Source organism: Callospermophilus lateralis, chromosome 9 (genome assembly GCF_048772815.1).
Source record: "Callospermophilus lateralis isolate mCalLat2 chromosome 9, mCalLat2.hap1, whole genome shotgun sequence".
NCBI lineage: Eukaryota > Metazoa > Chordata > Mammalia > Rodentia > Sciuridae > Callospermophilus > Callospermophilus lateralis.
This window is the reverse complement of record NC_135313.1, coordinates 120,972-146,512: the sequence shown is the minus strand read 5'-3', so window position 1 is coordinate 146,512 and position 25,541 is coordinate 120,972. Positions and strand designations below refer to the sequence as shown.

The 25,541-nt window shown below is 45.8% G+C and overlaps 1 protein-coding gene and 1 pseudogene across 1 annotated transcript; both read right to left on the bottom strand.

The window, feature by feature from the left end:
- Positions 1-1,112: 1,112 nt before the first annotated feature.
- LOC143407208 (histone-lysine N-methyltransferase PRDM7) lies at positions 1,113-14,627 on the bottom strand. The gene is given in 13 exon segments (XM_076866341.2): positions 1,113-1,349; positions 3,115-3,166; positions 3,168-3,308; positions 4,406-4,473; positions 4,831-5,102; positions 5,311-5,412; positions 6,128-6,284; positions 7,923-7,972; positions 11,890-11,997; positions 12,282-12,405; positions 12,773-12,819; positions 14,332-14,390; positions 14,512-14,627. Coding segments are annotated over 13 exon segments (1,533 nt in total).
- A 5,585-nt stretch (positions 14,628-20,212) lies between these two features.
- LOC143407207 (uncharacterized) lies at positions 20,213-22,037 on the bottom strand (annotated as a pseudogene).
- Positions 22,038-25,541: the final 3,504 nt, after the last annotated feature.

Genomic DNA, 25,541 nt, shown 5'->3' with positions numbered 1-25,541 from the left:
GAAAGTGAAGAATTGGTTTAATCAGCTATTTACACCCTCAGGGAATGTGTGGTGTCAGTAGACTTCCTCTGAGGACCCTCAGAGCTGGGGTGTGTAGATGTGTACTGGCTACCTCTGTCTTCTTGTGGCTGTTGAAATGTGGTTTTATTGTTAATTACTTACTTACCCTTCCTGAAAACAAAGGGCTTCTCCCCTGTGTGTCCTCTGGTGCTGGATGAGGACTGACTTCCGTGTAAAGCCTCGCCCACATTCCCTGCACACATAGGGCTTCTCCCCTGTGTGTGTCCTCTGGTGCTTGGTGAGGTCTGACTTCTGTGTAAAGCCTCGCCCACACTCCCTGCACACATAGGGCTTCTCCCCTGTGTGTGTCCTCTGGTGCTGGATGAGGTGTGACTTCTGTGTAAAGCCTCGCCCACATTCCCTGCACACATAGGGCTTCTCCCCTGTGTGTGTCCTCTGGTGCTGGATGAGGACTGACTTCTGTGTAAAGCCTCGCCCACACTCCCTGCACACATAGGGCTTCTCCCCTGTGTGTGTCCTCTGGTGCTGGATGAGGTGTGACTTCTGTGTAAAGCCTCGCCCACATTCCCTGCACACATAGGGCTTCTCCCCTGTGTGTGTCCTCTGGTGCTGGATGAGGACTGACTTCCGTGTAAAGCCTCGCCCACATTCCCTGCACACATAGGGCTTCTCCCCTGTGTGTGTCCTCTGGTGCTTGGTGAGGTCTGACTTCCATGTAAAGCCTCGCCCACACTCCCTGCACACATAGGGCTTCTCCCCTGTGTGTGTCCTCTGGTGCTGGATGAGGACTGACTTCCGTGTAAAGCCTCGCCCACACTCCCTGCACACATAGGGCTTCTCCCCTGTGTGTGTCCTCTGGTGCTGGATGAGGTGTGACTTCTGTGTAAAGCCTCGCCCACACTCTCCATTTTTGACTCTTACAATTCTTGACATTTCTACCCCCACCAATATTTTGTCTGTGTCCTCTGGATTAATTTCCTGGTCTGCTTTGAGGTCATCCTCCATCATTCTCTCACTCTCCTCAGATCTCCCCATTTGTCCTTTGGGTGGGCTAGAAATTCCCCTCTGCCTTGTCCCTTTATGTGTGGGTTTCAAACTTCCTTGGACTTCTTGACCTCTGGCTTTGTCATTCCAGCCCTGAGGATCAGGATGTTGCTGTTCCTGAAGCTGATCTGTTGGAGAAGAGTCCCCTGGTATGAGTTTTTTTCTCACAGATGTTCCTGGGAAGATCTGAGAGGGGTGACTGCGATCCACATGCTGACTGAGGAATTTCTGACTGGAGAAGGCCAGAGAGCATGAGGGACAAGGATGGATCTCCGGCTTTGGTTCTGCTGAAAGAGGAGGTTATTGGTCAGGGCAGATGTAGACAAGCTGTCTGCGCATCTTCTTTGCTGTGTGGCAAGGCCTGCATCACTACTGTCTTTATGTGCTAGGAATACAAGCTGTTTCCCCCCACAGTGTATTTTTCTAGTCCATTTTTATTTTATTTTATATGCTCAGAAATCCAGAAAGCCCAGGTCAAGGGCCTTTTCTACATGTCAGCCAGACTAGGGACCTTCCAGGAGCATCAGAGCAGCTTCTCTGCCTCTGATGGAGCTGCAGTGACCATGCCCCACATGCCATGACTCTCTTGTAAGACGTGTCCGTCTTGCCCAGCCATCCTCTGCCACTCCCCACACCCTTGCATATAGATTCCTGAACACATTTCCTGATACTCTGTCTGCAGCTATTTCATTCTATTGAGAAATAACACTTGATGAACTAGGTAGAACTTTCTTCAGTGACTTTTCCTAGAGAGGAAAAGGATCTGTTTATTAGCTAGGATCCTCTCATCCTGGGGATCTGCAACTGTGGGAGGCCAGATAGAGGTGTATCAGTCAGTCTGAATTGCAGTCCTCCAATCAAAAAGAAAGATGTAGTTGAGGACTGTTATATGCCTGTCTCTCAATGAGGAGCAGGGTTCCTGCTGGACAAGAGAGTGTGGCCCAGAACCCACTAAGGGACTGTGGCTTCTGCTCCACAAACCATGAAGTGAAAATATGCCCTTCCCCAAGCCTCACAGCAAGCATCCATTTTTTGACCTATTTAATTGTCTTAACCCATTACAAATACAACAGGAATTTCTGTTTCAAAATAGATCCTAATCAGTTGTCTTCCCTCTCTGACTCCCACCTTCTCCCAACCTCCTACCCTCTCTCCTGAAGGCTGAAGTAGCATCTGAAGGGATCACACATTGCAGTCATGAGTTAACCACAGCATCATCTTAGAATAGAGAACCAAAACTGCAATTGTCACCATCTCCAGGGTCTTGGCACAAGTCCTAGGTCCCCACATTTCCAGGCCTCCATGTGTCTCTGTTCTCTGCTTCCTTTACCTGAGTGGTCACAGCCAGTCACCAAATACCAAACCTTTCCTGCCTCAGGGCACTTGCAGGAGCTGCTCCTTCGCCTGGAGTCCTTTACCCACAGCTATTTGCACCTCTCAAATTTTATCTCCTGAGAGAACCTTCCCTGACCATATCTGCTATGTTGCCCTCCCCTCACATGGATTCCTAAGTGCTTTCTGTAGGTTAGTTTTCTTCAGATGTGTCATGTACAAGCCTGCATGAGAACATGCGTTTCTCTAATCCGTGTGCCAGCTGCCCGAGAGCAGTCATTCTCACTGTCAGTTCAATTTGCACGGTTTAGTTCCCGGCACAGAGCAGGTTCACTAGCTGACATAATGAATGAGTAACAACACATGCACATTATTTAGAGATTTAAAGGAAGTTAAGGGAAACATATGAAAAATCCAGGAGATACTGGCTCAGTGAGAGAGCATGCAGGGACTTGAGAATTTGCTTTAGTCTCTAAGCACAATATGGTCTTATATGTTAAGCACTTAAAGTACTTACACATTAAAAATAATATTTTAAAATAAAAAGATGGTTCCTAAGAGTCAAAGGCTTATGACATTAATCTTTAATTTCTGAAGTACCTGTTTGAAATTCTTACTGGCTTTAGACAGCCTATCACACTACTTGAGAGCTAAAACATGAAAATTCTCAGGGAGAATTATTTCTTTCCTTTGTTTTAAGGAATCATAGTGGCCCACCTCTCCCTGCTGAGAGCTCTTTCTTCCACTTGCTGCCCCACTTGATGCCCAACTCCTGGCCGTACTCGTCCCCGTACCACACCAGCAGCTCACAGCCTGGCCTGATGACCCGGCAGGTTCGGTAGAAGATCTGTCTGTGGTACTGAAAGGCTACCAGGTTCTGCTCCTCGTCATCCCGGGCACAGTTCACATACCTGGCATTGAGACAGGCAAAGGGAAGGAAATACCAGGTGGTCAGTTCCCCTCCCTGTCGGGTCTGTGTCTGTCCCTTCACCTGGTGGTCACTGCTTCTGTGCTCTGATGATGCCACCCCACCCACTTCCTCAGGAACCTTTTCTGCCCAAGTCTCTTTCACAAGGTCATACGCTCACAGTGCTCACCTGGCCTAGAAGTCTTTCCCTTCACCTAAGCCCAGTTCCAGATGTCCCTCCACTGTGAAGGCCATACTACCCAATGACCTGCAGGTTCTCTGAATGCTCATGACTTTCTGCCATACACCACAGAACTTGGTGCTGGCCATGTGCTCTGATTCTAGATCACGCCTGAGTCTTCTTCTCTGGAGAGGGCTCTCTACTGCCTGCTCAGATACCATTCACCTGCCTCACCCAGGTTCCCATAGAAACTCAGGGGTCTCTTTGTCTTACTGATAACAGCCTATTCATGTGCTCTATCCCCTGGTAAAACAAGAGCCCTCCTGGTAAAGGGCACACAGCAGGGGACCCTCGGCCCCCTAAGGCTTTCTTCTCCTCAGGCTCAGACCCAGTGTTAATGGTGAGGCTATCACGATTTCTTGCTTACAGATTTAAGGTCCCTTTTAGGTTGTCCTGGAACTGGGTACTTTTCAAAATGAAACAAAAACAATAATAAAACAAAAAATCCCAGGAAAAGTACAGTTAAATGTTCCTATAATAAAATGCCTCATGTTTGTCTGCCATAGTCCCGCACATGGACATGGGTTGTATGATCTGTTCAAATAACAAAGTCTGCTCTTTGAACTGGAACACACTAATGATTAATAACTTTTGAAAAAAGTATTAATCCGGTTTCTCAAAGGAATTTAGGCTGCTCGAGCTTCATCTCAGTGTCCCGATTTTGTCTAGCACGGAGATTTGCGTTTTTGATAAAAAGTAAATTATGGTATTTATATTTTATTTCTCTTGTCCCAATGTTCATGATGTGAAAGAGTGATGTGCAAGAAAAATGAGGAAGAGACGCCTGAGAACCACTGAGGGGGCCTGAGGAGAAGGACAGGAATAGCCCTCCCCAGAGCCCAGGGACCTCCTAGCCTTACCTCATCCAGTTGGCCTGAGATTCATCCTTTCCATCCACATACTCATAGCAGTTCCTCCCCTTGGTGATCTGGGTTTCAGGAAAACAAGTCAAAGCTCTGAGAGGTGATAACCAGCACAATCATGTCACTCTGCTTTCGTGGATGCTCTTTGAGGGGTGCGCAGATTCAGCCACGCCTTGGGACCTCACAGTACATCCCTAGCCATCATCCACATACTATGATGATTTTCCCGGCAGAGCAGAGGCTCCACAGGGTGGAGGCACCAATCTGTCTCTACACTGCTTTGCTCCCACTTACCCTCTAATTTTGAAGGGGTTCCATGTGCATGCAAACATCCTCGAGCCCACAGAGCTAACCATGTTGCCCTGTCCACGTCCTTACACATCACACCACAGCTAGAAAACAGGGAAGGAAGGCACTCTCACCAGCCAGGAGTACCCGCTGTTGGCTGCCTCTTCATCCTCTGTGACCTGTCCCCTGTAGGGGCCAAAGTGCAGACCCAGTGGAAGATCAGTTGCCTCATTCCACACACCTAGCCCAGCCTCTGGGATGCTTGATGGTCCAATTCTCAGCCCGAGGGGCAGACTGAGGGTCGAGTGATTGGAATGGTCCTTGTTGACCACACTGTCCTTTATGAATGTAGGGGGCCCGTGAGCAGGACAGCTGTCGATGAAGAAGTTCTGGCACTTATCACAATCTGAAGTGAGAGTAGCAGGTGTTAGGAGAGGTATGCACACATTCCTGTATATAAAGAGTTTTAGAAAGAGTACAGCACCATGCTATTCCCACTCAGTCCTGCACTGTGGGTCAGTAGAGGAAGGGGGAGATGTGAGGGCTGAATGGCAGGACAGATTATTGCACCAGAACACAGCAGCTTCTGCATGAGTGGGTCAAGGGTCACTTACAGAGGTAGTCATCATCCTGGGGCTCGCTGACTTCTTTGTATGCATGGCCCTTTCTTTCTCGCAGGCTGTACATCTTCACTTCAACCTCCTTTGTCCTGAGTTCTAAGTTGGAGAACAGAAGGTGAGTGAAGCTGGGAATCTGGAGGGTTTGTCCCTATTTCTCCAGAAAATGGGATATCTCCTACCATCAAATCATCATCTTTCCTTCCACATGCTCTGCCCCTGCTTAACTACTGGTTCAGAGAAACTACGGTTCCACATTCACACTGACTACAGATGCCTAAGGCAATTTTAATGTCTAGCTGTCCTCATTTTCATATTTAATTTCTACTTGCCCAAACTTTATACCTATAAAAGGGTTCATTCAACATATTTATTCATTCACAAAATATTGGTAGAGGGCACATGGCATGTAAGGCATTGTACAAAGGCAGAAACACAACATTAAGGAAGTATGGTCCCACAGGTAGATCTACTGGACCCCTGGTGTGTATCAGCAATTTTACTCAATGCTTTCAAACAACATATGAACTATGTATCCTTATCCTCATTTTACAGATTAGCATTTAGAATCTCACCAAGTTTATAAGATCAAAGCAAGGTCCCAGTGTTTCTATGTGGACAATGAACCACACATGTGGCTTCAGAGTCAATGTTTGTACATGCCGATCAATATGAACCCAATGTCCAGTCCCTCAGCCTAGTCCGCCTCTCCAAGTTCAGGCCTCTCCAAGGTCTGCCTCACATATCTAGACCATCTCGTCGACCTTTCTAGAGGAGCTGGAAAGAGTAAAGTCCCCACATTATTTTCTCTTACCTAGTTTTCGTCTAGAGTGCTGCCTAGAGGTACTTGCTTCTCTGAGAGGCGACACTGGTTTCTGGACTTGTTCTGAGCCACTTGTGTTCAGTAAATTTGCTGTTCCTGACAATTCTTTCAAACTAGATTCATTACTTAACAGCACCTCAGGCATTCCCTTCAATGAGAGTCGCATATGAAAATACAATACACATTTCTTTAGTTCTTAAGATCTTATGACCTATTTTCTTATGAATGATTTTGGTTAATGCTTCAGTAACCCTTGGGACTTCCTGAGGGGTCTGAATACTGAGGTGAAAGGAAGAGCCTAAGTAGTCTGTGATCCTGGACTTGTTCCATGTCCCAAGGCTCTTTCCCTTCAGTTTTCCTTGAGATCCATGCACTTGAGACAGAGGAAGGGAGAATACCTGGAAGACCAGCTAGATAATCACTATAGTCTGTGACTGAAGGGCTAACACTTGTAGAGAAAAAGAGGGTATCATCTGCAATGGGAGGAGAAATGTAGAAAAAGCCGAGGGGCAGAGCACACTCAGAAAATAGAGTAATAGTGGTAAGGCTGGGAAGATAATGAAGACATGTTGGCAGAAATGGTTCTGGAAAACTGAGAGAGAAATGCTGAAGGTTGCAAACTGCCATATCTTGGAAGGAGTGTTTGGCTTTGTGATCGATTAACTGGTTCCTGCACCAGTTTTGCTTGAGTAAGGGTGCACTATTTACCAATGTTCTTCAGTTTTCTGAACCATAAATTAGCAAAATGCTAGTTATTAATATGATAGTGAACATGAAAGGTAAGTGTTCACCAAAGTGTTCTATGTACTATTGAAAGTAGTATTAATGTTGGTGGTCATTTCTTCCACAAGTCTATGTCAATTTTGCCCCCCCAACCACATCTACAGTTGAAATGAAGCTCAAGGGTATCTTCAGCATTCATTAGCCCTGTCACTTTTAGTTTAATTTGTAAAGTTTGAATTATTCAGATAACATAAAAGGGTCTGGGATTTCTAAGGAAAGCCAGGTGTAGACCAGTCTCTCCCAGAGCTCATGTACAAAGGCAGCAAGTTGAACAAATGCTTTCAGACAAGATGTGAGTCATCTAACAAAAGCCCAGAGCAAGCATCTGAAATCAGTTCCAAAAAATACTTTTCTACTGAATAGTGTGTGACCAGTGGAGTCCCCAGTCATTTTCTCATTTGTCTGTTCTCAAACACCAACCCTGAATGTTCTCAGGGCTGGAGCTGCTTCTTACAAGATGGGTCTCCTTTTCCATCTGGGCTTCTCCAGTATGAACTCCCTACACACTTGCAAGCTTCCTTCAGAGAGACTTAGCACATTTCTCGCTAGGCCTAGCAGAGAGCTGAGGCTGGAAAATTAGTCAGAGAAAAGAGGTGAAGAGAGAACCAAGAGAGCACAAAATTTACAATGCTATCAAAGTTCTGGTGAGCTTTAAAGTCATTTTGAGAAAGAGTTTGGATCACCTTGGGGTCTCAGGCATATGGTCACATGTTCCTGCACTTCTTATCTATGAAGCGGATGTGGTTTTTATTACCACCTCATAGGATGTTGGGAGGTTCTAGTGGTTTATTCACATGAAATGCTTAAAATACAGTCTGCAACACAGTGAAAACAAAACAAGTGTCTGCAATTACTGTTACTATTCTTATTATCTTTTAAAATGATGGTGATGACAAACACTGTCATGTGATTGGGAAGGGTGCTTTGTGTTTTTTTTTCTCTTACCTGTGTTTGCATCTGTGAGGAAGATTTTTTGGCTTAACGGAACTTAGAAGACACTCACCTTCTGAGGTTTATTCTGTTCTACTCTGGAGGCCTCCCAAGGAGGTTTAACTAAAAGGCAATGAGAAATCATTGTTTTTGTTGGAAAATGTTTCCAAACTCTGGAGATTCTGATTAGGAGCAGAAAAATGCTACACTAATCAATATTAATACCAAGGATGACATAAAGGTGATATACAAACAGTATCTAAACAGTATCTAAAGTATCACTCAAGTCTTTCCTTCTGTTAGGAACATCATCAACTTTTATTTTTTGGTGCCAGGGACTGAACTTGGGGCAATTCAAGAGCTGGGCCACATCCCCAGCCCTATTTTGTATTTTATTTAGAGACAGGGTCTCACTGAGTTGCTTAGTGCCTCACTTTTGCTGAGGCTTGTTTTGAACTCATTATCCTCTTGCCTCAGCCTCCTGAGATGCTGGGATTACAGGCACATGCCACCATGCCCTGATATCATCAATTTTTAAATATCTTTTTTTAGCCCCAGGGATTGAACCTAGAGGTGCTTAACCACTGAGCCACATCCCCAGCCCATTTTATTTTTTATTTTGAGACAGGGTTTTGCTAAGTTGCTTAGGATCTCACTAAGTTGCTGAGACTGGCTTTGAATTTGTGATCCTCCTGCCTTAGCCTCTTGAGCCAATGTGATTACAGGTGTGTACCACCATGCCTGGTTCTTTGAATGTCTTTAAAAAATAGACAAACTTCATCTCTGATTTATCCTATGTTCATATATATCTGGTATTTTAAAGAATATTTGGACTTTTACTACAAAAATGCAAAACAAACCAGGTATCAAAGGAAATTACCTCCACATGAAAAGGTCATATAGGATGTCATGATTTAGATGAGGTGTTTCCCCAGAAGCTCATGTGTGAAACAATGCAAGAAGGTTTAGAGGTGAAATGATCGAGTCACACATAAATCCACTGATAGAATTAATGTGAGGTGACTGTAGGCAGATAGGGTGTGGCTGGAGGAGGTGGGTCACTAGAAGTGTGCCTTTGAGGTCCATACCTTTCTGCCATAATGCTCTGCTTCACCTCAGGGCAGAGCATGGATTTGGCCATCTCTACACTGAGACCTCTGAAACCATGAGCATCAAATAAACTTTTCCTCCTCTACATTGTTCTTGTCAGGTCTTTTTTGTGACAGTGGTGAAAAAATTGACTAAAACCTAGGAGAAACTCACATCAAATGTATTCAGTGATAAAATACTAGAAGCCTGTCCTCTAAGGTCAGAAAAAGGCACGAATTGCCCCTCTCACTACTTCTACTCTTCTAACAAAGCATAAAAAACCCCCACAAAGTATTTAGGACATACTTTGCCAAGGGTGCAAAAGTCTTAAAGACTAAAAACTATGACCTTTTAATGAAAGAAATTAAAGACACAAACAAATGGATTTAGAAGATTGAACATTCTTAATTTCCATACTATCCAAATGGTCTACAGATCCAATGTCATCCTATAAAAATACTAATGCCATATTTTTGCAGAAAATTTAAAAAATAAATACAGAATCTCAAGGGACCCCAGAATAACCAAAACAATCTTGAAAAAGAAGAACAAAGTTGGAAGTTTCACACTTCCTGATTACAAAGCTACATCATTCAAAACAGCGTGATAGTGACATAAAGAAAGAGATATAGACCAAGGGAATAAAATAGACAGGTTAAAAAGACTTTCTGCATATATGGCTAAATTAATGTTTCACAAAGGTGCCAAGACTCCACAATAGGACAAATAATCTCTTCAAGAATCAGATTGGGAAAACCTGATATCCACACACAAAGGAACGAAGAATGGCCTTTGTCTTAAAAATATACAGTTGTATCTTCATATTTGTGGATTCCACATCCTTGAAATCAACAAATCATAAATAAAAATATTTGAAAAAAGCTGGGTGTGGTGGCCCATGCCTATAATCCCAGTGGCACAAGAGGCTGAGACAGGAGGATTGCAGGTTCAAAGCCAGTTTCAGCAACTTTGCAAGGGCTGAATATCTAAGAGATAGCAACACACTATCTCAAAACAAAAATCAAAATGACTGTGGATGTAGCTCAGTGGTTAAGTGCCCTGGGTTCAATCCTCAGTAGAAAAAAAAATGCATCTATACTAAAAATGTACAGATGATTTTTCTTTTCCTTATTCCCTAAGCAATACAACAAGTATTTGCATTGCATTTACATTTCATTAGGTATTATAAGTCATCTAGAGATGATTTCAAGTGATTGGGAGGATTATATAGGTTACATGCAAATACTACAGCATTTGATTCTTCAGTATCCTCATGTTTTCAGTATCCTCCTGGTAGACAGGAGGGGTTTCTGGAAACAATTCCCCATGGATAGGGACAATTAAAAGAAAAATTAGCTCAAAATGAATTAAAGAACTAAGTATACAACCTGAAACTGTAAAGCCATTGGGGGAAAAAAATGGAAAATCCATGAACCTGGATGACATTTGCTAAGTAAAATATGTCAGTTTCCAAAAGATAAATGCTTCGTGATTCCACTTATATGAAGTACCTAAAGCAATCAGATTCACAGAAACACAAGTAGAATTTTGCTTGTCAGAGTTTAGGGGGAAGAGGAAACGGGGTGTTGTTGATTAATGGCTGTAGACAATTTCAATCACATACCACATGTATATAACTAACAATGTTGTACACTTAAAAATTGACAGAATGGTGATTTTATGTTGTATGGTTTCTTGCCACCATGTATAAAAATGATGAATTTATTAGGTTGGAGATTTTACCTGGATCCAGATAGAGGGATAGAGGTATGATAAACCATGGGGATACGTTCTCCATGAAGACTGTATTTTCATCTTAATATCTTTACAGACAAGTAAACATTGGTCCTTTAAATGTCTTACACAATTTTTAAGAGCCTAAGGCACCTAAAATCCATAGATGAGAAATCATAGACATAATCCAAATTGCTTTATCCAGTTTAGGCATATTGTATCGTCTTCTTCTTCTTTTTAAAATATGTATTCTCTAGTTGTTGATGAACCTTTACTTTATTCATTTATTTATATATGGTGCTGAGAATTGAAGCCAGTGCCTCACACATGTCAGGCAAGTGCACTACCACCGAGTCACAACCCCAGCCCCTTGTATCTTCTTTTAAAATTTCCTGTCCAAGTAGTGGAAGAGGAAACGAGCTTCTTTCTATTTTTTAATGATTGTAGGTTATTTTATTTATCGGATGCTGGCTCTGAGCACTGACATGAGAGAAAGATCAGGAAAATTAAATAGCTCCCTCCAACCCTCTCCAAGACTTAAGACATGTGGTGTGATTAAATATGCATAAGAAAATATGTATTTTCCCTAATATATTAATAATTTTCTCTTCTAAGACATTTAATCCAATAACCAAACTATTAGATTCATGTTAACAAACTTTAAGGGAGGCTTGGAGTTTAATTAAGCTGTTTTAAATTGTCTTTTGATTAATAAGTATAACAAAAATTGTTTTCAAAAAGAATGATAAATTCAAAACATGTAAGTATGGAGAATGATACTGCAGACCCTATTCATCCTTCATGATTCAGTCTGGTCTCAGTATTCTTCCATATTCTGAAGATTCTTCAGATCTTTTTATTTCTATTTCAAAATTTAAAAATGAGAATAAAAAAAACTACCAAGCCACCTTCCAGAACTTCCTCTTTATGACATTAATTTTTCTGGACTTGATTTTCATATTCATATATGAAATATATAATGCCCACATTTTATTATATTTCCCACTTATTGTGTGTACATGTACACACACATATTATATACATTTTTTTTTTCACACATCTAAAAATTTTATGGGAATGTCTTCTTAGTGTATAGTCTTGCATCTTACTCCTTTGCTGACACTTGTTTTTGAGGAACTACTAGTTTCTTATTAACTTCTGAGACTAAACCTGTTATGGTTTCAGAAGGCAAGCTCTGAAGCTTCCTGGCCTCTCACCTTGTTGTCTAGGTGTCCATTCTTCATCAGAATCCTCAGTGTCATCCATCTGCAATTTGATGGTTTGCCTTTGGTGACACATGAAAGCTGGTCGAGGGGCTCTGAAACCTGGAAAGAAGCAAAATCCTTCTCCTAAAATGGAAGTGCTGGGAGGAGGAAAAAGGTCAATGACAATAGAAAGTTCCAGAAAGGGTAGGCAGTCTGGGAGAGTCAAGGTGGGATTGCTGCATGGCCAATGCTGCACTTACTTAGGCCTGCACTGACACAAAGAACAGTCTCCTTCCAGATTGTCTCCAAACAGAAGGGAACTGTAGGCAGCTCTAGCCCCTAAGAGAGCCAGCATAACACAAGGACTAGAGATCTGTATTTTGTTTCCTAGGCCCTCTTATTACCTATAGATATCAGTATATTATAGTTCCTTTTCACATTCCTATAGCGAATTTTCTCCCACTCTCCCATCTCTGCCCATTCTTCCTTGGAGAAGTAAATGGAAACATCTTTAAAAGCATCTTTAACCTGGAGAAAAAAGAGATTTCTTGTGAAGTGATAGCACACATCAGAACAAGACCTTGGCCTTTTCTTTCACTGTGCATGCAGGGAATAGCCTGGGACCTCTGGGTGGTCTCTGTGAATCAGGGTAAAGAGTTTCCCTGCTGCAGATGCCTCTTTAACAGAATAGGCACTGGTTATTGTCCTAGTTTTCATGGAGCAGTTGCTGATGTGCCTCCCGCTCCTTCCTGTATCCCAGGAGTCATCATCACATCCCATTTCTGCTTTCACTGGAAGGGCCACCAGGTGTGCATCCCAAGGCCCTATTGCTTTTGGTCCCCCCCTCCCTCCCACAGACCCTTTCTGGAGTTTTGCTTTGCCTCCCATATTCTACCTTGGGCTTCCTCTCAGGCCTCCCTAAATCTCCTTTGGTGCTCTCATCTGGGGACCAGTCAGTGGCACTCATGGTGCTCACAATGCCCTCTGGGCGGGCTCAGCCTTCTGTGGAAGAAGAAGGAGCTGAGAGTTGTACTCTCTACCCGCTGGTGTGTGTAGAGCAGGGAGGAGGTTTTGTGAGGAGAGGATCTGGGGTGCGGATCCATAGGCAGCCAGGCTGTTTCTTCTGTCCTGGCCCTTTGAGCAAGGAGGCCCAGGTGCCTGCAGAGGCCAGGCCTTGACCACCACACCCGGGTCAGGGTCTGATCCACAAGCCCTAGGGGATGACAGCCAAGGGGAGGCTCCCAGGAGTTGAGCTCTCCACGGGGAACCCCAGCTTGAGGGAGCAGAGCCTGTAAACCTTGGGGGTCAGTAATGGGGCTCTCAGGTCCAGGACACTCAGGTGCCCTCTGACTGCGGGAACTGGGGTTTCATGGTGGGGTAGATTTGGGGTCCCTCAGGTGGAGAAAACAAAGGACCCCTCAGGCGGAGGCAATCTGCACTAGGAAGACCAGGGCTTCTCAGGTGGGGTACATTCAGGGTCCCTCGGCCAGAAGATAGGGGACCCTCAGGCTGAGGCAGCTCGCCCTGTGGAGACTGGGGCTTCTCCAGTGGAGGAGACAGGGGACCCCTCAGGCTGAGGTAATAGGCACTGTGGAGTCTGAGTTCCGCTGCGTGGGAGACAAGGGGCGATTTGGGGCTCCTCAGGATGGGGTATAGGAGACCCTCGGTGGAGGAGACAGGGGACCCTGAGGCTGAGGCAGTCCGCGCCCGGGAGCTGGGGGTCCCTGGGGCGGAGGAGACGGTGGCCGCTCGGGCGGGGGAGGGGACCCTGAGGCTGAGGCAGTCCGCGCCAGGGAGCTGGGGGTTCCTTGGGCGGAGGGTCTCGGCCGGGCCCGGGACTGGGCCCCTCACGGCGAGCCGGGATGCCGGCGAGGGGGCTGCTCGGTCTCGGGCGGACAGGCTCGGCGCCAGGCTCGGCGCCAGGCTCGGGCTGTCCCTTCCCTGACTTGGGACCCGCGGTCTGCTGGGGAGAGCCCCGGGATTTCTGGGATTGCGGGGCCATTTGGGGCTCCTGGGGGGACCCCCTGCAGGCCGGGTGCTGTGGGGCGAGGCCGAGGGGCCAGACGCGAGGCCGCTGAGGGAGAGAGGTGCCCACGCACAGCCGCAGCCGCCGCTGCCGCCACGCCCTGAGCTCCAGCCGCGGGCGTCTGAGCGCCCCCAGAGTCGACCGGTGCCGACTGTCATACAGCTGCCAATCCGCGCTGCGGACGTGGGGTCCAGCCAATCGGCGTTCTTCAGGGTGGGAGGGCGGGGCGGAGGGCGGAGCCGTATCTGTCAGTCACGGTGCAGCCCCTTCTGGGCGGGGACCTGACCTGGGTCTCTCCAGGGAGTCATCTGAAAGCCTGGGGCGGGCGCCGGGCAGTTCCCTGTGTCTCCTCACGTGGCTCTGCAGGCTGGGGTCTGTGCACTATGGTCTGTGACAGAGGGGCTCATCTTGTCTAGAGGGCTTTAAACCTTGGGATTGCTGTGGCGTGGGTCCCCCCCCAACAGAGTCCCGCAAGGTAATAGTGGTACTAGGGGCCAGGAGTTTGGAGGCGGCAAACCGAGATGTGGGCAGTGAAAGAAAATGCCACGGGACTGTTCCTATAGCATGCCACTTGTAGTGCGATGGGATCTGGGGCCGGGTGTGCAGACCCTTCCCGGAGGCTGGTGTCTTCCCGGAAGGGATTCTCAGCCCCGTGTTCTGCATAAACGATGAGGACACCCTTGAAACCGTGGTCAGACCAGTGGAAGGAACTTGCAGTTATCATGGTGCTAGACCTCAGACCCGGGAATTCAGTCAGGAAGTGGTCTGTGAGCCTCGAAGGCAACAGCAGTCCCTCTGACCTGAGGCAGGGATAGTCCCTGTGAGAGGGCAGGCCTGACCTGGGGGCCAGGACCTTGTGGACCTTACTCTGGAGAAATCAGCGCTGACACTGATGAGCTCAAGATTTTTGTTTGATATTGGGTGTATCCTTCCAATTCCCTGAACTTCTGGGTTATTTTCAATTTTATTTTATTTTATTTTATATTAATTTTTATTCAGCATCCAATTATTTGCATTATGCTAGAAAAAATCACTATTAGATTTTTTTCTGACTCTTACTGACTCTTACTAACAGTAAGTAAGTTAGCACTTACTAACTCTTCAGAGCAGTCAGTTCCAAGTGGAGAGGTTCTGACTCCAGCTCTCCGCGGGCCTGTGGAGACTTGCTGTTCCCAAGATCTCAGGGCAGAACTTGCCTGCTGCCACAAACACCAGTGAGCTTGCAGAATCAGACACTGAGGACGAAGGTGGCCAGCAGGGTGCCCAAAACGACTACCATCAATGGGCCCCTGCTTAATCTCCACCTTCCCGTGCTTCCACAGCAGTCAAGGTCTTGCCTGGTTTTTGTTGGTTTTGCAGTTCTGGGGATTAAACCCAGGGGTGCCTTACCACAGAGCCACACTCAGCCCTTTTTATTCTGAGACAAGGTCTGAGTTGTAAGGCTGGCCTCAAATGTGCAATCCTCCTGCCTCCAGAGTCTCTGAGATTACAGGCATGTGCCACAACACCCAATGCATTTGTATATATTTTTTGTACTAAGGCTTGAACCCATGGGTACTTAACCACTGAACTACCTCCCCAACCTTTTTTTATATTTTTATTTAGAGACAGGGTCTCACTGAGTTGCTAAGCACCTTGCTACGTTGCTAAGGCTGGCTTTGAACTCTCAGTCCTCCTGCCTCAGCCTCCCCAGCAACTAGGATTGATGTGTGCCACCATACCCAGCCTAATCAGTATTTTTTAAAGAGCTAAAGTTATTTCCATTCTGGGGATAAAACCCAGGGCTTCATGCATGCTAGGAATTGAACCCAGCTCTACCTGAACTACATCCCCAGCCCTTTTTTAAATTTTTGAGAGAGGGCCTTGCTAAGTTGCCCAGGCTGGCCTTGAACTTGTGATCCTCCTCCTCCAGTTTCATGAGTTGCTGGGATTACGAGGTGTGCCACTGTGCTTGGCTGGTTTTTTTTTTTTTTTTTTTTTTTTTTTATGTAAAACTTGTGCTTTTAGTGCTGAGAAATCTTCCCCTACATTATTATCATAAGTATTTTCCCTAGATATCTTCACTGTCAGCTTTCATATTCAAGTCTGTGATGCATTCCAAGTTACTCCTCTGTATACCTTGACGTAAGGGGAGTCTTTCTCTGCCCCCACACAAATACTTAGTTATTTCAGCAGCATTCATTGAAAACTCTTTCCTACACCAAATTATTTGGAGACTTTATTCAAAACTGGAGAATCTAGGTGTAGACTGATTTCTAGACTTCGCGTCTTACTGATCCATACCCAGGCTGATGCCAATAATACACAGTACTACTAACATAGTTCTGTGGTAAAGCTGTGAAATCAGGTAGTGCAGCCCTCATACTTGGGGGTTTTGTTGTTGTTGCTCACTCATTTTGGCAGGACTGTCTTGAACCAGATCTCTATGCATGCTAGGCAGCACTCCACCCTGAGCTACATCTGCAGCCTCCTTTCATTTTCAAACAGGGTCTCCCAAAGTTGCTCAAGCTGGTCTTGAATCAACTTTTTTCTTCTTCAGAAATTCTTTTGTTTTTCTAGGCCCTTCTTATTACCATTTAAATTTTTGAGTACTTTGTCAATTTCCACACAAATGCCTCTGAATCTAAACAGACTAATCTGTGGAGCACCACCACACTGAGCTTCCCAACCTTGGCTGAAGCAGGGACACTCTTGTATTATGTGGTGCTGGGACTGAGCCCCGGCCGGCAGGGCTAGGCAGGTGCTTCACAGGAGGACAGCCGGCTGGCGCCCCTGCACTTCCCACGCTCACCGTCTGCCTGCACATCTTCTGGCAACATCCCTCACTAACTGCAGACTGCGCCTGCTCCCCAGGCCCCCTAACACTGCAGGCCTCTGCTGTGGCACGTGGACGGGAGCCGGCTTCCTTCCCTACCTTTCACTGCTAGGACAGGGAAGCGACCCTGTTTCCTGTGGACTTGCTCAAGGTCCTCATCAAGATTACTCGCAAACATGAGTTTCTGAAGAGGGAAAAAAAAATTATATCACTGAGGGGGCTGTTTTCCTGATTCTAAAACCAGCTTATGTTCCTCAAGGAGACTTTGTCAAGAATAGAAAAGTAAATTTAAAAGTAGAATGAAAGAAAGAAGAGCAAACTCCAGTTCCCTCAGCAGGAAGGTGACCTTTCCACACACTGGTTGGTCTGGGTGGCACCGTCTGCTGTCTAAGGAGGCGTTCACTTGAGCAGCTGTGTTCGCTCCACTCTGCCCCTGCTCGAGCTTTCTTCACAGTATGTGGCAGCACTGACACTTCCCGATGCTGTCAGACTTCTGGTACACGACGTGCCACACCATGGTCATGCCATGTACAACTGTTCTGCTATTGTGCACTTTTTATTATTTTGCAAATGATGCACTGTTGTAAGCAACATTTCAGCTAGACACCTGCCAGGTGCTGACAGCAGAATCACCCACAGCCCTCACAAATGCACTACCAGATGTGGCTTGCATATCATGTCGGTCCACACAACAGCCCCTCTGAAGCAGGTATTAGTAGTATCCTCCTTGAACAGTTGAAGAACACCAGCTACAGATACCAGAAAACCTGAGGCCCACTTAAAGGGCTACTCTGACATTCCTGTGGAGAACTACAGCCGTAATGAAAACCGCGGACAGGAGCACACTGCATGTGAACAGCACCGGGAAACTAGCAGCCCTGGATCTGACTGGCTCTGCCACCCCTGATGTTCTCCCCCACTTTATCACAAAGCACAAGTTATGAGGAGCTGTGCTCCTTGACAAGACTCTGTTTCCAGCCACTGTCCTAGTTCTTCCCGGGAGAGATCACAACCTGCTTGTCTCTGCAATGTTATCATTCAGCCATCTGAGCATCACCTGTGCTATAAAGTGGCAAACCATGGTCAGTCACCACTGCTGAGAAGCACACAGCGACACTGAAGCCAAGTCAACTGTTGCCTGGGAGCAGCACTGCAATAGGAAAATGTGTGTCACAGTAAACTGCAGATGTACTCACGGAGATGGCAGCAAGGGGAGGTTTTTAAAGGCAAAAACAAGGACATCAGGTACTTTGAAAGATGACTAGTCACAACCATGAACAGCTAGGTGACGTCTCTCTGAGACTGAATACAGCCGCTGGGCAGGCGTCCCTGTGAAGGGCCATCTGTGTGAAGCCTCGTGGCCTCTGAGTGCACATGTGGCTCTCCGAGCATCTTGTCAAAGTCACTACCAGGCAATCATGCGTGGCAGCTCTTCCTTCACAAACTTGTGACTTTATTTTTTTGTTAGGGTTGATGCAAGGTACTTCACTTTGATTTTGACACTTTTTACAACACGCACACAAGATTCATTTATAGAATGAAACAGAAAATTAAAACAGATCCTATTCCTGAATTTTTTGGGGGTAAAAAAGACTTACCAGAGAATCTGAAGATTGGGGTCTTCCCCCTAGAAGACCTCTGTACCAACAAAACAATTTTGCATACAATATTAAAAGCTGTTACTGATCCTCAGGAATTAAATCATAATCTCAGTAATTGTCAATAACTTTCACAGGTAAATTCTGACGTAGGCAAAAGGGAAAAGCATGCATGTGTGGAACTCTATGGCCCCCCAAAATTTAGAATCAATAAGAACCTTGGTTAGCAGGTGGTTCTCAGGCACCTGAGAACCCAGGAAGCAACAAGCACATGTAAATTAGGTGACAAGTGACATTCAATGGGATGAATATATTAACAATCATGATAATGGTGACAAAGAACTTGGCACACGTGAGGCCCTCTTCTAAGCTTCACACTCACTCTCAAACACTCACCTTGATGATCCAAGGTACATGCTACTCTCATCTCCAGCTTGCTGGGAGGCTGTCTGCACTTCAGGCACAGAGAAGCCAAGCAGATGCCCACGAGCACCAGCTAGTCAGGGAAAGAGGTAGGATTTCACCCTGGGCATTGCAGCTCAAGTACATGCCCTCGGGCAATAAGTCTCCTCCACAAAGGGAAAGGATTCAGCAGTGCTGGGTTGTCTGGTGCACACATGTGCTCTGAATGTTGCCTAGGTTCCTGCTCCTGATCCAATGGTGACCCTCCCTTGAGTATCCAAGTGCCCAAGGATCCTCTAAGTCTCCACATCCAGAGAATTGCTGCATTTTAAAATGCTTAGGAAACTTCTTCACCTTTTTGCAAAGAGTGGAACTCTATGGCCCCAATAGGAATAATTTAGAATCAATAGGAACCTTGGCTAGCAGGTGGTCCTCAAGCTTCCTGGATACTGAAGACACTAGATGTCCTTTCTGTGCACTCAAGATGTCTTAACAATTATTTCAGCAACACTGAATAGACTATAAAGCTCAAATCCCATAACCTAACAGTCAGTTTTGCCCATTTACTGAAACTTTCTCATCTTTCCACTGAATTCTTGCCCATGTGGAACTGTATTTAAAAATGAGTATCACTGGTAGTGTAAATGTGTTCTTTACTGTTTGACCTGAGAGGCATTTTCCTTGCTGCTAACCAAAGTGTGACCTAGCCAAGACGTCAACCTCAGGAGTGCCACTGAGCAGCACCTGGCCAAGGGAGTGCGTCCTGCCAGCTTGGTGCAGCAGCCTAGCTGTTCTCATTCTCAGCAAGCCACCCCACAGGCACCCTCGTCTCTTCTCCTTCTGAGGACAGCAATGAGGCTGGATCATCTCCAACCACCATCCCCACAGCTCCTCCTCAGGCCAGCACTTTCAGTTGGTCAATAATGCTTCAGAAAATTGGACTTGTGTACTGAAATGAAATTAGTGGATTTTTCCTGCTCCAGGACCTTTTTTTTTTTGGTGGTACTAGATATGGAACCTAGGGATGCTCTGCTGCACCCCCAACCCTTTTTAAAGTTATTCTTTTTAAAATTTTTTTATTAGCTACACATGACATTACAATGATCTTGGCAATTCATACATTTGAATCAATTGGGGTATAATTTCTCATTTTTCTGATTGTTCAGATTGTAGAATCACATTGGTCATACAGTCACCTATATACAGCAATCATAATGTCTATTCTGTTCTGCTGCTCTTCCTATCCCCTCTTCCCCTCCCCCCCACTCCCATCACTGCTCTCTATAAAGTTATTCTTTGAGACAGGGTTGCACTGTTGCTGAGCCTGGTCTTGAACTTGCAATCCTTCTGCCTCAGCCTCCAGAATAGCTGGGATCACAGGCTTGGCCACTGTACCTGACTCCACATATGTCCATGTGCAGAGCTTCTCTCCAGGTGTTCTGCCAAGCTCTGGGTGAAAGACGCCCTACAGTGACCACACTAGCCCTTGCTTCCCTAGCACACCTTGTCTGGAATGCAAGTGAGGGCAGGGCTTCCTGCAAGCTCAGCCCCACACTGATGGCAGGTGAAGAGCTGCTCCCCAGTATGCCCTACCTGATGGACAACAAAGGGGGAGAACTGGCTGAGGGCGAGGCCACACCGCTGACACCTATAGGTCTCCTCTCCAGCATGGTCTTCTGGTGCTTCACAAGATCATTCTTGTGGATGAAGTCCTTCCCACACTGGCATCACCTGTAGGCATTCTCCCCAGTGTGGATTCTCTGGTGCATGATGAGGCAGAGCTCTGGCTGAAGGACTTTCCACAGTCGTGACGCTTGAAAGGCTTCTCTCCAGTATGGGTCCTCTGATGTGAGAAGAGGTGCGAGCGGCAACCAAAGCACTCCCCACAGTCTTACATTCGAAAGGCTTGAGGCCAGTGTGGATCTGGTGGTGCACCACCAGGTGGGACCACTGGCCATAGGACTTCCCACACTCACTGCACTCATAGGGCCCCACTCGGACGTGAGTTCTCTGGTGAGGATGAGGTGCATGCTCTGTCGGAAGGCCTTCTGGGGCATTTGTAGGGCTTCTCTCCTGTATGTGTCCTTTGGTGCCTAATGAGCCTGGAGCTGTGGACAAAGGACTTTCCACACTGACTGCATGTGTACAGTTTGTCCCCAGTGTGTGTCCTCTGGTGGGTGACCAGGTGGGAGAAACAGCTGAAGGACTTTCCACACTCTTTACACTCACAGGGCTCCTTGCCAGTGTGTGTCTTCTGATGCCCAACAAGGTGGGAACTTTGGCTGAAGGACTTTCCACACTCTTTACTTTCAAAGGGCTTCTCTCCAGTGTGAATGAGCTGGTGCCTGGTAAGACTGAAGCGCCAGCTGAAGAACTTTCTGTATTCCTTACACTCATAGGGCTTCTCCCTGCGTGTTCTCAGAGACATGTGGAGGGATGCCCCAGGACTGAGAGGGCTGCTGCCAGGGGGCACTTGCAGGGCTGGCCCTCCTGTGCCATCTCTCGCACATTCAATCAGATGGATGCTTTTGCAGAAGGCCTGGCCACACTCCTCACTGTCACCTATGCAGTGCCCCTGATGCCCCCTAAGTGCCAGGTCATGTTTCACGCTGCTCTCATCTGAGCCCTGTGTGTGGAAATACTCCTTCAGCACCAGCTGAGCAAGAAGGAGGCAGCCGCCCTCCTACTTACCACTCTCACAGACCCTGCCTGGAGGAAAGGCTTTCTCTGGGGTGAAGGCCACTTGCCTCAAATGTCTGTCTTGGTTCTCCTGATACTTGCCCAATGGGTCTTCCAATGACAGATACCAGAGATCCTTCCTTGCCATCCCTTTCACTTTAATGCCATAGGGTCTTTTTTTTTTTTTTTTTTTGTATCTTGAGAAATGTTCTTACTGGAAACAGGTGATTTCATTTCAACAGTAGAATCCAAATCTGGACACACCTCTTGGTGAACTGCCCTCTCCACCAGCCAGGGCTCTTCCCCTTTCCCCAACTGCAGGATCACCTCTAATAGGAATCTGGTGCCCCAAGGACACCAGGTTCTCTTAGTTCTCCAACATCACATCTTTGTACGTGACCTGCTGGGCTGGGACTAGCAGCTGCCACTGCCATTCCTCTCTCGTCAAGTCCACATGCACATCCTTGAAGGTCACCATTGTCTGGGACCAGGCAGGCAGCAACGAGGCCTCCTTGTTCTTGGCAACACTTTCCTGAGCCACGGGAGAGTCCTGTTTACCATCACCAGGCTGCGCTCCTCGGCTTGGGGCCAGCTCTCCATCTGCTCTCAGGTCCTTCTCCCTGAAGGCGCTCTTCAGCATTCGTGGTTGTAAGTTCTCCCGGCAATCGCTGTGGCGTCTTCACTGCACCTCTGATCTGCCGTCTTCCCGCAGTACTCCCCTCTTGTTCTGGCCGAGTAGCATAATGAGTCTTGGTCTTCGTGGAGCAGTTCCCCTTTCCTGGATCACACAGAGAACTCCAGCCCATCTTCTTATTTGATCACGTGGTGCGTCCCAGCGTCCCCTACTTGTCCTGACAGCAGGCGCAGGCAGCAGGCCCAGGGCCACGCCGGCATGGCGCAGTCCACCGAGGCGCCGGCCGCCTCAGTTTTATTTTTTGATTTATTGATTTTTTTTTTTTTTTTTGCTGGTGCATTTACTCTCACACCTGTGTAGGAATATATACAGATGAATATACACATAAGCTCTCAAACTAGAACCCGAAATCAATATGGTTCAACAACCTGCATTTGTTATTCAAGATATTTTGAATGGCTATCATCTGGTATCTATTTGTTCTTTACCTTTCAAACAGCTACACAGTATTATGTTATAGAAGGAACTGTGAAAGTACTTAACATTCTGTGGGTGGCTGCTACAGGGTATCTACTCTAAGCCATCCATGCTATTGATAGATGCTTTGTTTCCTAAGCTTTAGAATGTAAAATAATGATGGGAAGAACATTCTTATCCATAAATAACCCTTCACATATAAAGTTATGTCACTGATAGGGTCTTACAGTTGGCATTGTAAGACTGGAAGATGCCACACCACACGACACAGATCACCAAAGAGGTTCCACTTTATTACCAAAGGCTGTGTGTTTATATAGGTCTCAGGGCTGAGGTAGATAACAGGTCGCCCATTTATTGGCAAGCTCTTCCATATGTCAGTTCGGAGCCCAAGAAGTTAATTCTAATTGGGGCTAAGGCTTCCCACCAGCAGCGCCCGCAGGAAGTTTCGCGCCAGTGAAAGAAACAAAGAGGAGAAAGAGGGTCGTTAGATGCCATGTTGGGGTTTTTTTCTTTTTTTTTTTTTCCTGGGGTGCTGCTGCCGTTATGTTTTCCCAACAGGCATAACCAATTCAAAGGACACAAAAAGCTTAAAGCTGTGAATAGATATAAATCATTCAATAATTTTGATTAAAAATTTTTTTATATTGTGAAAAATTAGCAGTGTCTCACACTCATGTGTGTGCACCTGTGTCCGCCAAGAGCAGCCCCTGGCCTGCCTATCTGTGCTGGGAGTTGAGACTTGCCATGGGCCTAGGAGGTAGTAAGGGGGGGCACATCACATCATGGAAACCATGCACCTTCTTCAAAGCACCTGCCCTGGGGGCTTTTCTTACTGCCTTTTAAACAGAGAAGACAAATTTTAACAGAGAAGAAGAGGGATTGCTTTTTCCTATAAGAGACTTAGGGGAATTCAGGGTGAAAAGCTCTCAACTCTATTCAAGTCAGCCTGAATATAAATTTTGTCTGATATGTTAACATCTTACATCACTTGTCATAATGAGTAAATACTAACATGCTATTTTTAATTACAGCTCATATTTTTGTTTGGATTCTCTTAGTTTTTACCTTTTCCAGTTCTGGGACCCCATGCAACATTTAGTCATTAGTCTCTATAGGGGCTCTGTGCAGCTTCTCTGACCTCCCTTGTTCTGATAACATTGTTGAGGAGGATCTTCCAGGTATTTTCAGATTGTTCTCCACTGGGGTTTCCTTTTCTTTTCATATTTAGCCTGAGGCTATGGGTCTGGGGGAAGCAAGTCACAGAGTTGGAGAGATTACAGGTTGTGACAAAATAAGAAACACATGTTTGTCCTCTGCCCTCAGTTCCTGGAGCAGAGCTCTCCAAATCCTATTTCCTGAGTGACAGGGGTGTTAGGAGCATCTTTTGTTCTAATATTTGTTTCTTTGCACAGAGTTCCTAAATCCTTCAGACTCTTTTAGGTAATATGTGGGTCTTTTGCTCTCATAAGGATCTCGGTGTGCTCTAGGGCAGCTTTAGGATGGAGGATGGGCATGAGAGAGACCCAACAAATGACTAGAAGCTTGAAACTTTCAGTCCTCATTCCATCCTCAAGGGAAAGAAGCTGGAGATTGAGTTAATAGTCCATCATGCCTATGTGATTAAGTCTCACAGAGGTCTCTACAAGCAGTGGTTCAGGGAGTTTCTGAGTTGCTGAACACACCCATGTACAGGGAGGGTGGTGCACCCAACTCCACGTAGGCAGAGCCTCCTGTCCTGGGGATCTTCCTGGACCTTATCGTGTACATCTCTTCTGAGTGTTCATGTCTATCCTTTATAACAAACAAGTGTCTTAGCTGTCTCGGGCTGCTATAGCAAAACACTTTAGGCTGGATGATTTATAAACAACAGAAATTGACTGTCTACAGCTCTGGGAAGTCCAGGATCTAGGCTCTAGGGCCTCCTCTTCCTAGGTAGTGTCTTCTAGCCATGTCCTCATGCAGAATGTAGAACCAGGCTCAGGGAATTAACCCAGTGATTGGATTGTCCGTGATGGCAGATAGGGTGTGACTGGGAGAGGTGGGTCCCTGGGGGCATGGCTTTGGGGTATATATTTTGTATCTGGAGAGTGAAATCTCTCTGCTCCCTGATCATGGTATGAGACACTTCCCTCCACCCCACTCTTCTATCATGATGTTCTTCCTCACCTTGATCCCTGGAGGAATGGAGCCAGTCTTCTATAGACTGAGCCCACTGAAACTGTGAGCTCCCAAATAAACTTTTCCTCTTTTGCCATTGTTCTTTTTGGCTCTTTTAGTTGCAGCAGTGAAAAAGCTGATGAAAACAACTGCTTTCTCCTGTGCACATACCTACAATAGGGTTAATTAAAAAATGAGGCACAGTAAAATGTTGACAGTAACTAATAACAATTAATAATAATAATTAATAAAATCAGTGAATGTAGTTTTGCTATCTAAAATGTACTATTGTGCTCATCTTCTTAAAATGATGTGAATTAACAGCTTTTACAGATGCTCTTATGTGTATTTCAAGCACCATGGCTTTTATGCTCTGGGGCTCTTGCCATGTAAAATTAATCAGTGAAACACAAACTCTTTAATAACATGAAAGCAGATCTGATAACCAAAATGGCTAGTAATCATTAGGATGCAGGCAGTCTACGCACTGGAAATGGAGGGAAAATAGGTAACACATGCCATGGGAGTGGCACAATGAATACAGTCAACAGCATCAAAAAGAAAGAAAAGGAAAAACGTATATACTCTCATGTAATAAAAAACGAGAAGCTTGGGGCTGAGGTGGTGGCTCAGCGATAGAGTACTTACCTAGCATGTGCAAGGCCCTGTTTTTGATCCTCAGCACCACAGAAACTAATTAAGTAAATAAATGAAATAAAGGCATAAAAAATGAGAAGCTTTTTGTTGTTGTTGTAAACAAGTACTACAAGAAATGCCAAATAACTCACTAAACTTAAATGGAATGGTAAAAGACAATACCATAAAACCATACAAAATAATAAGAAGTGATGCTAAAGAGAGCTAAGTAGATAA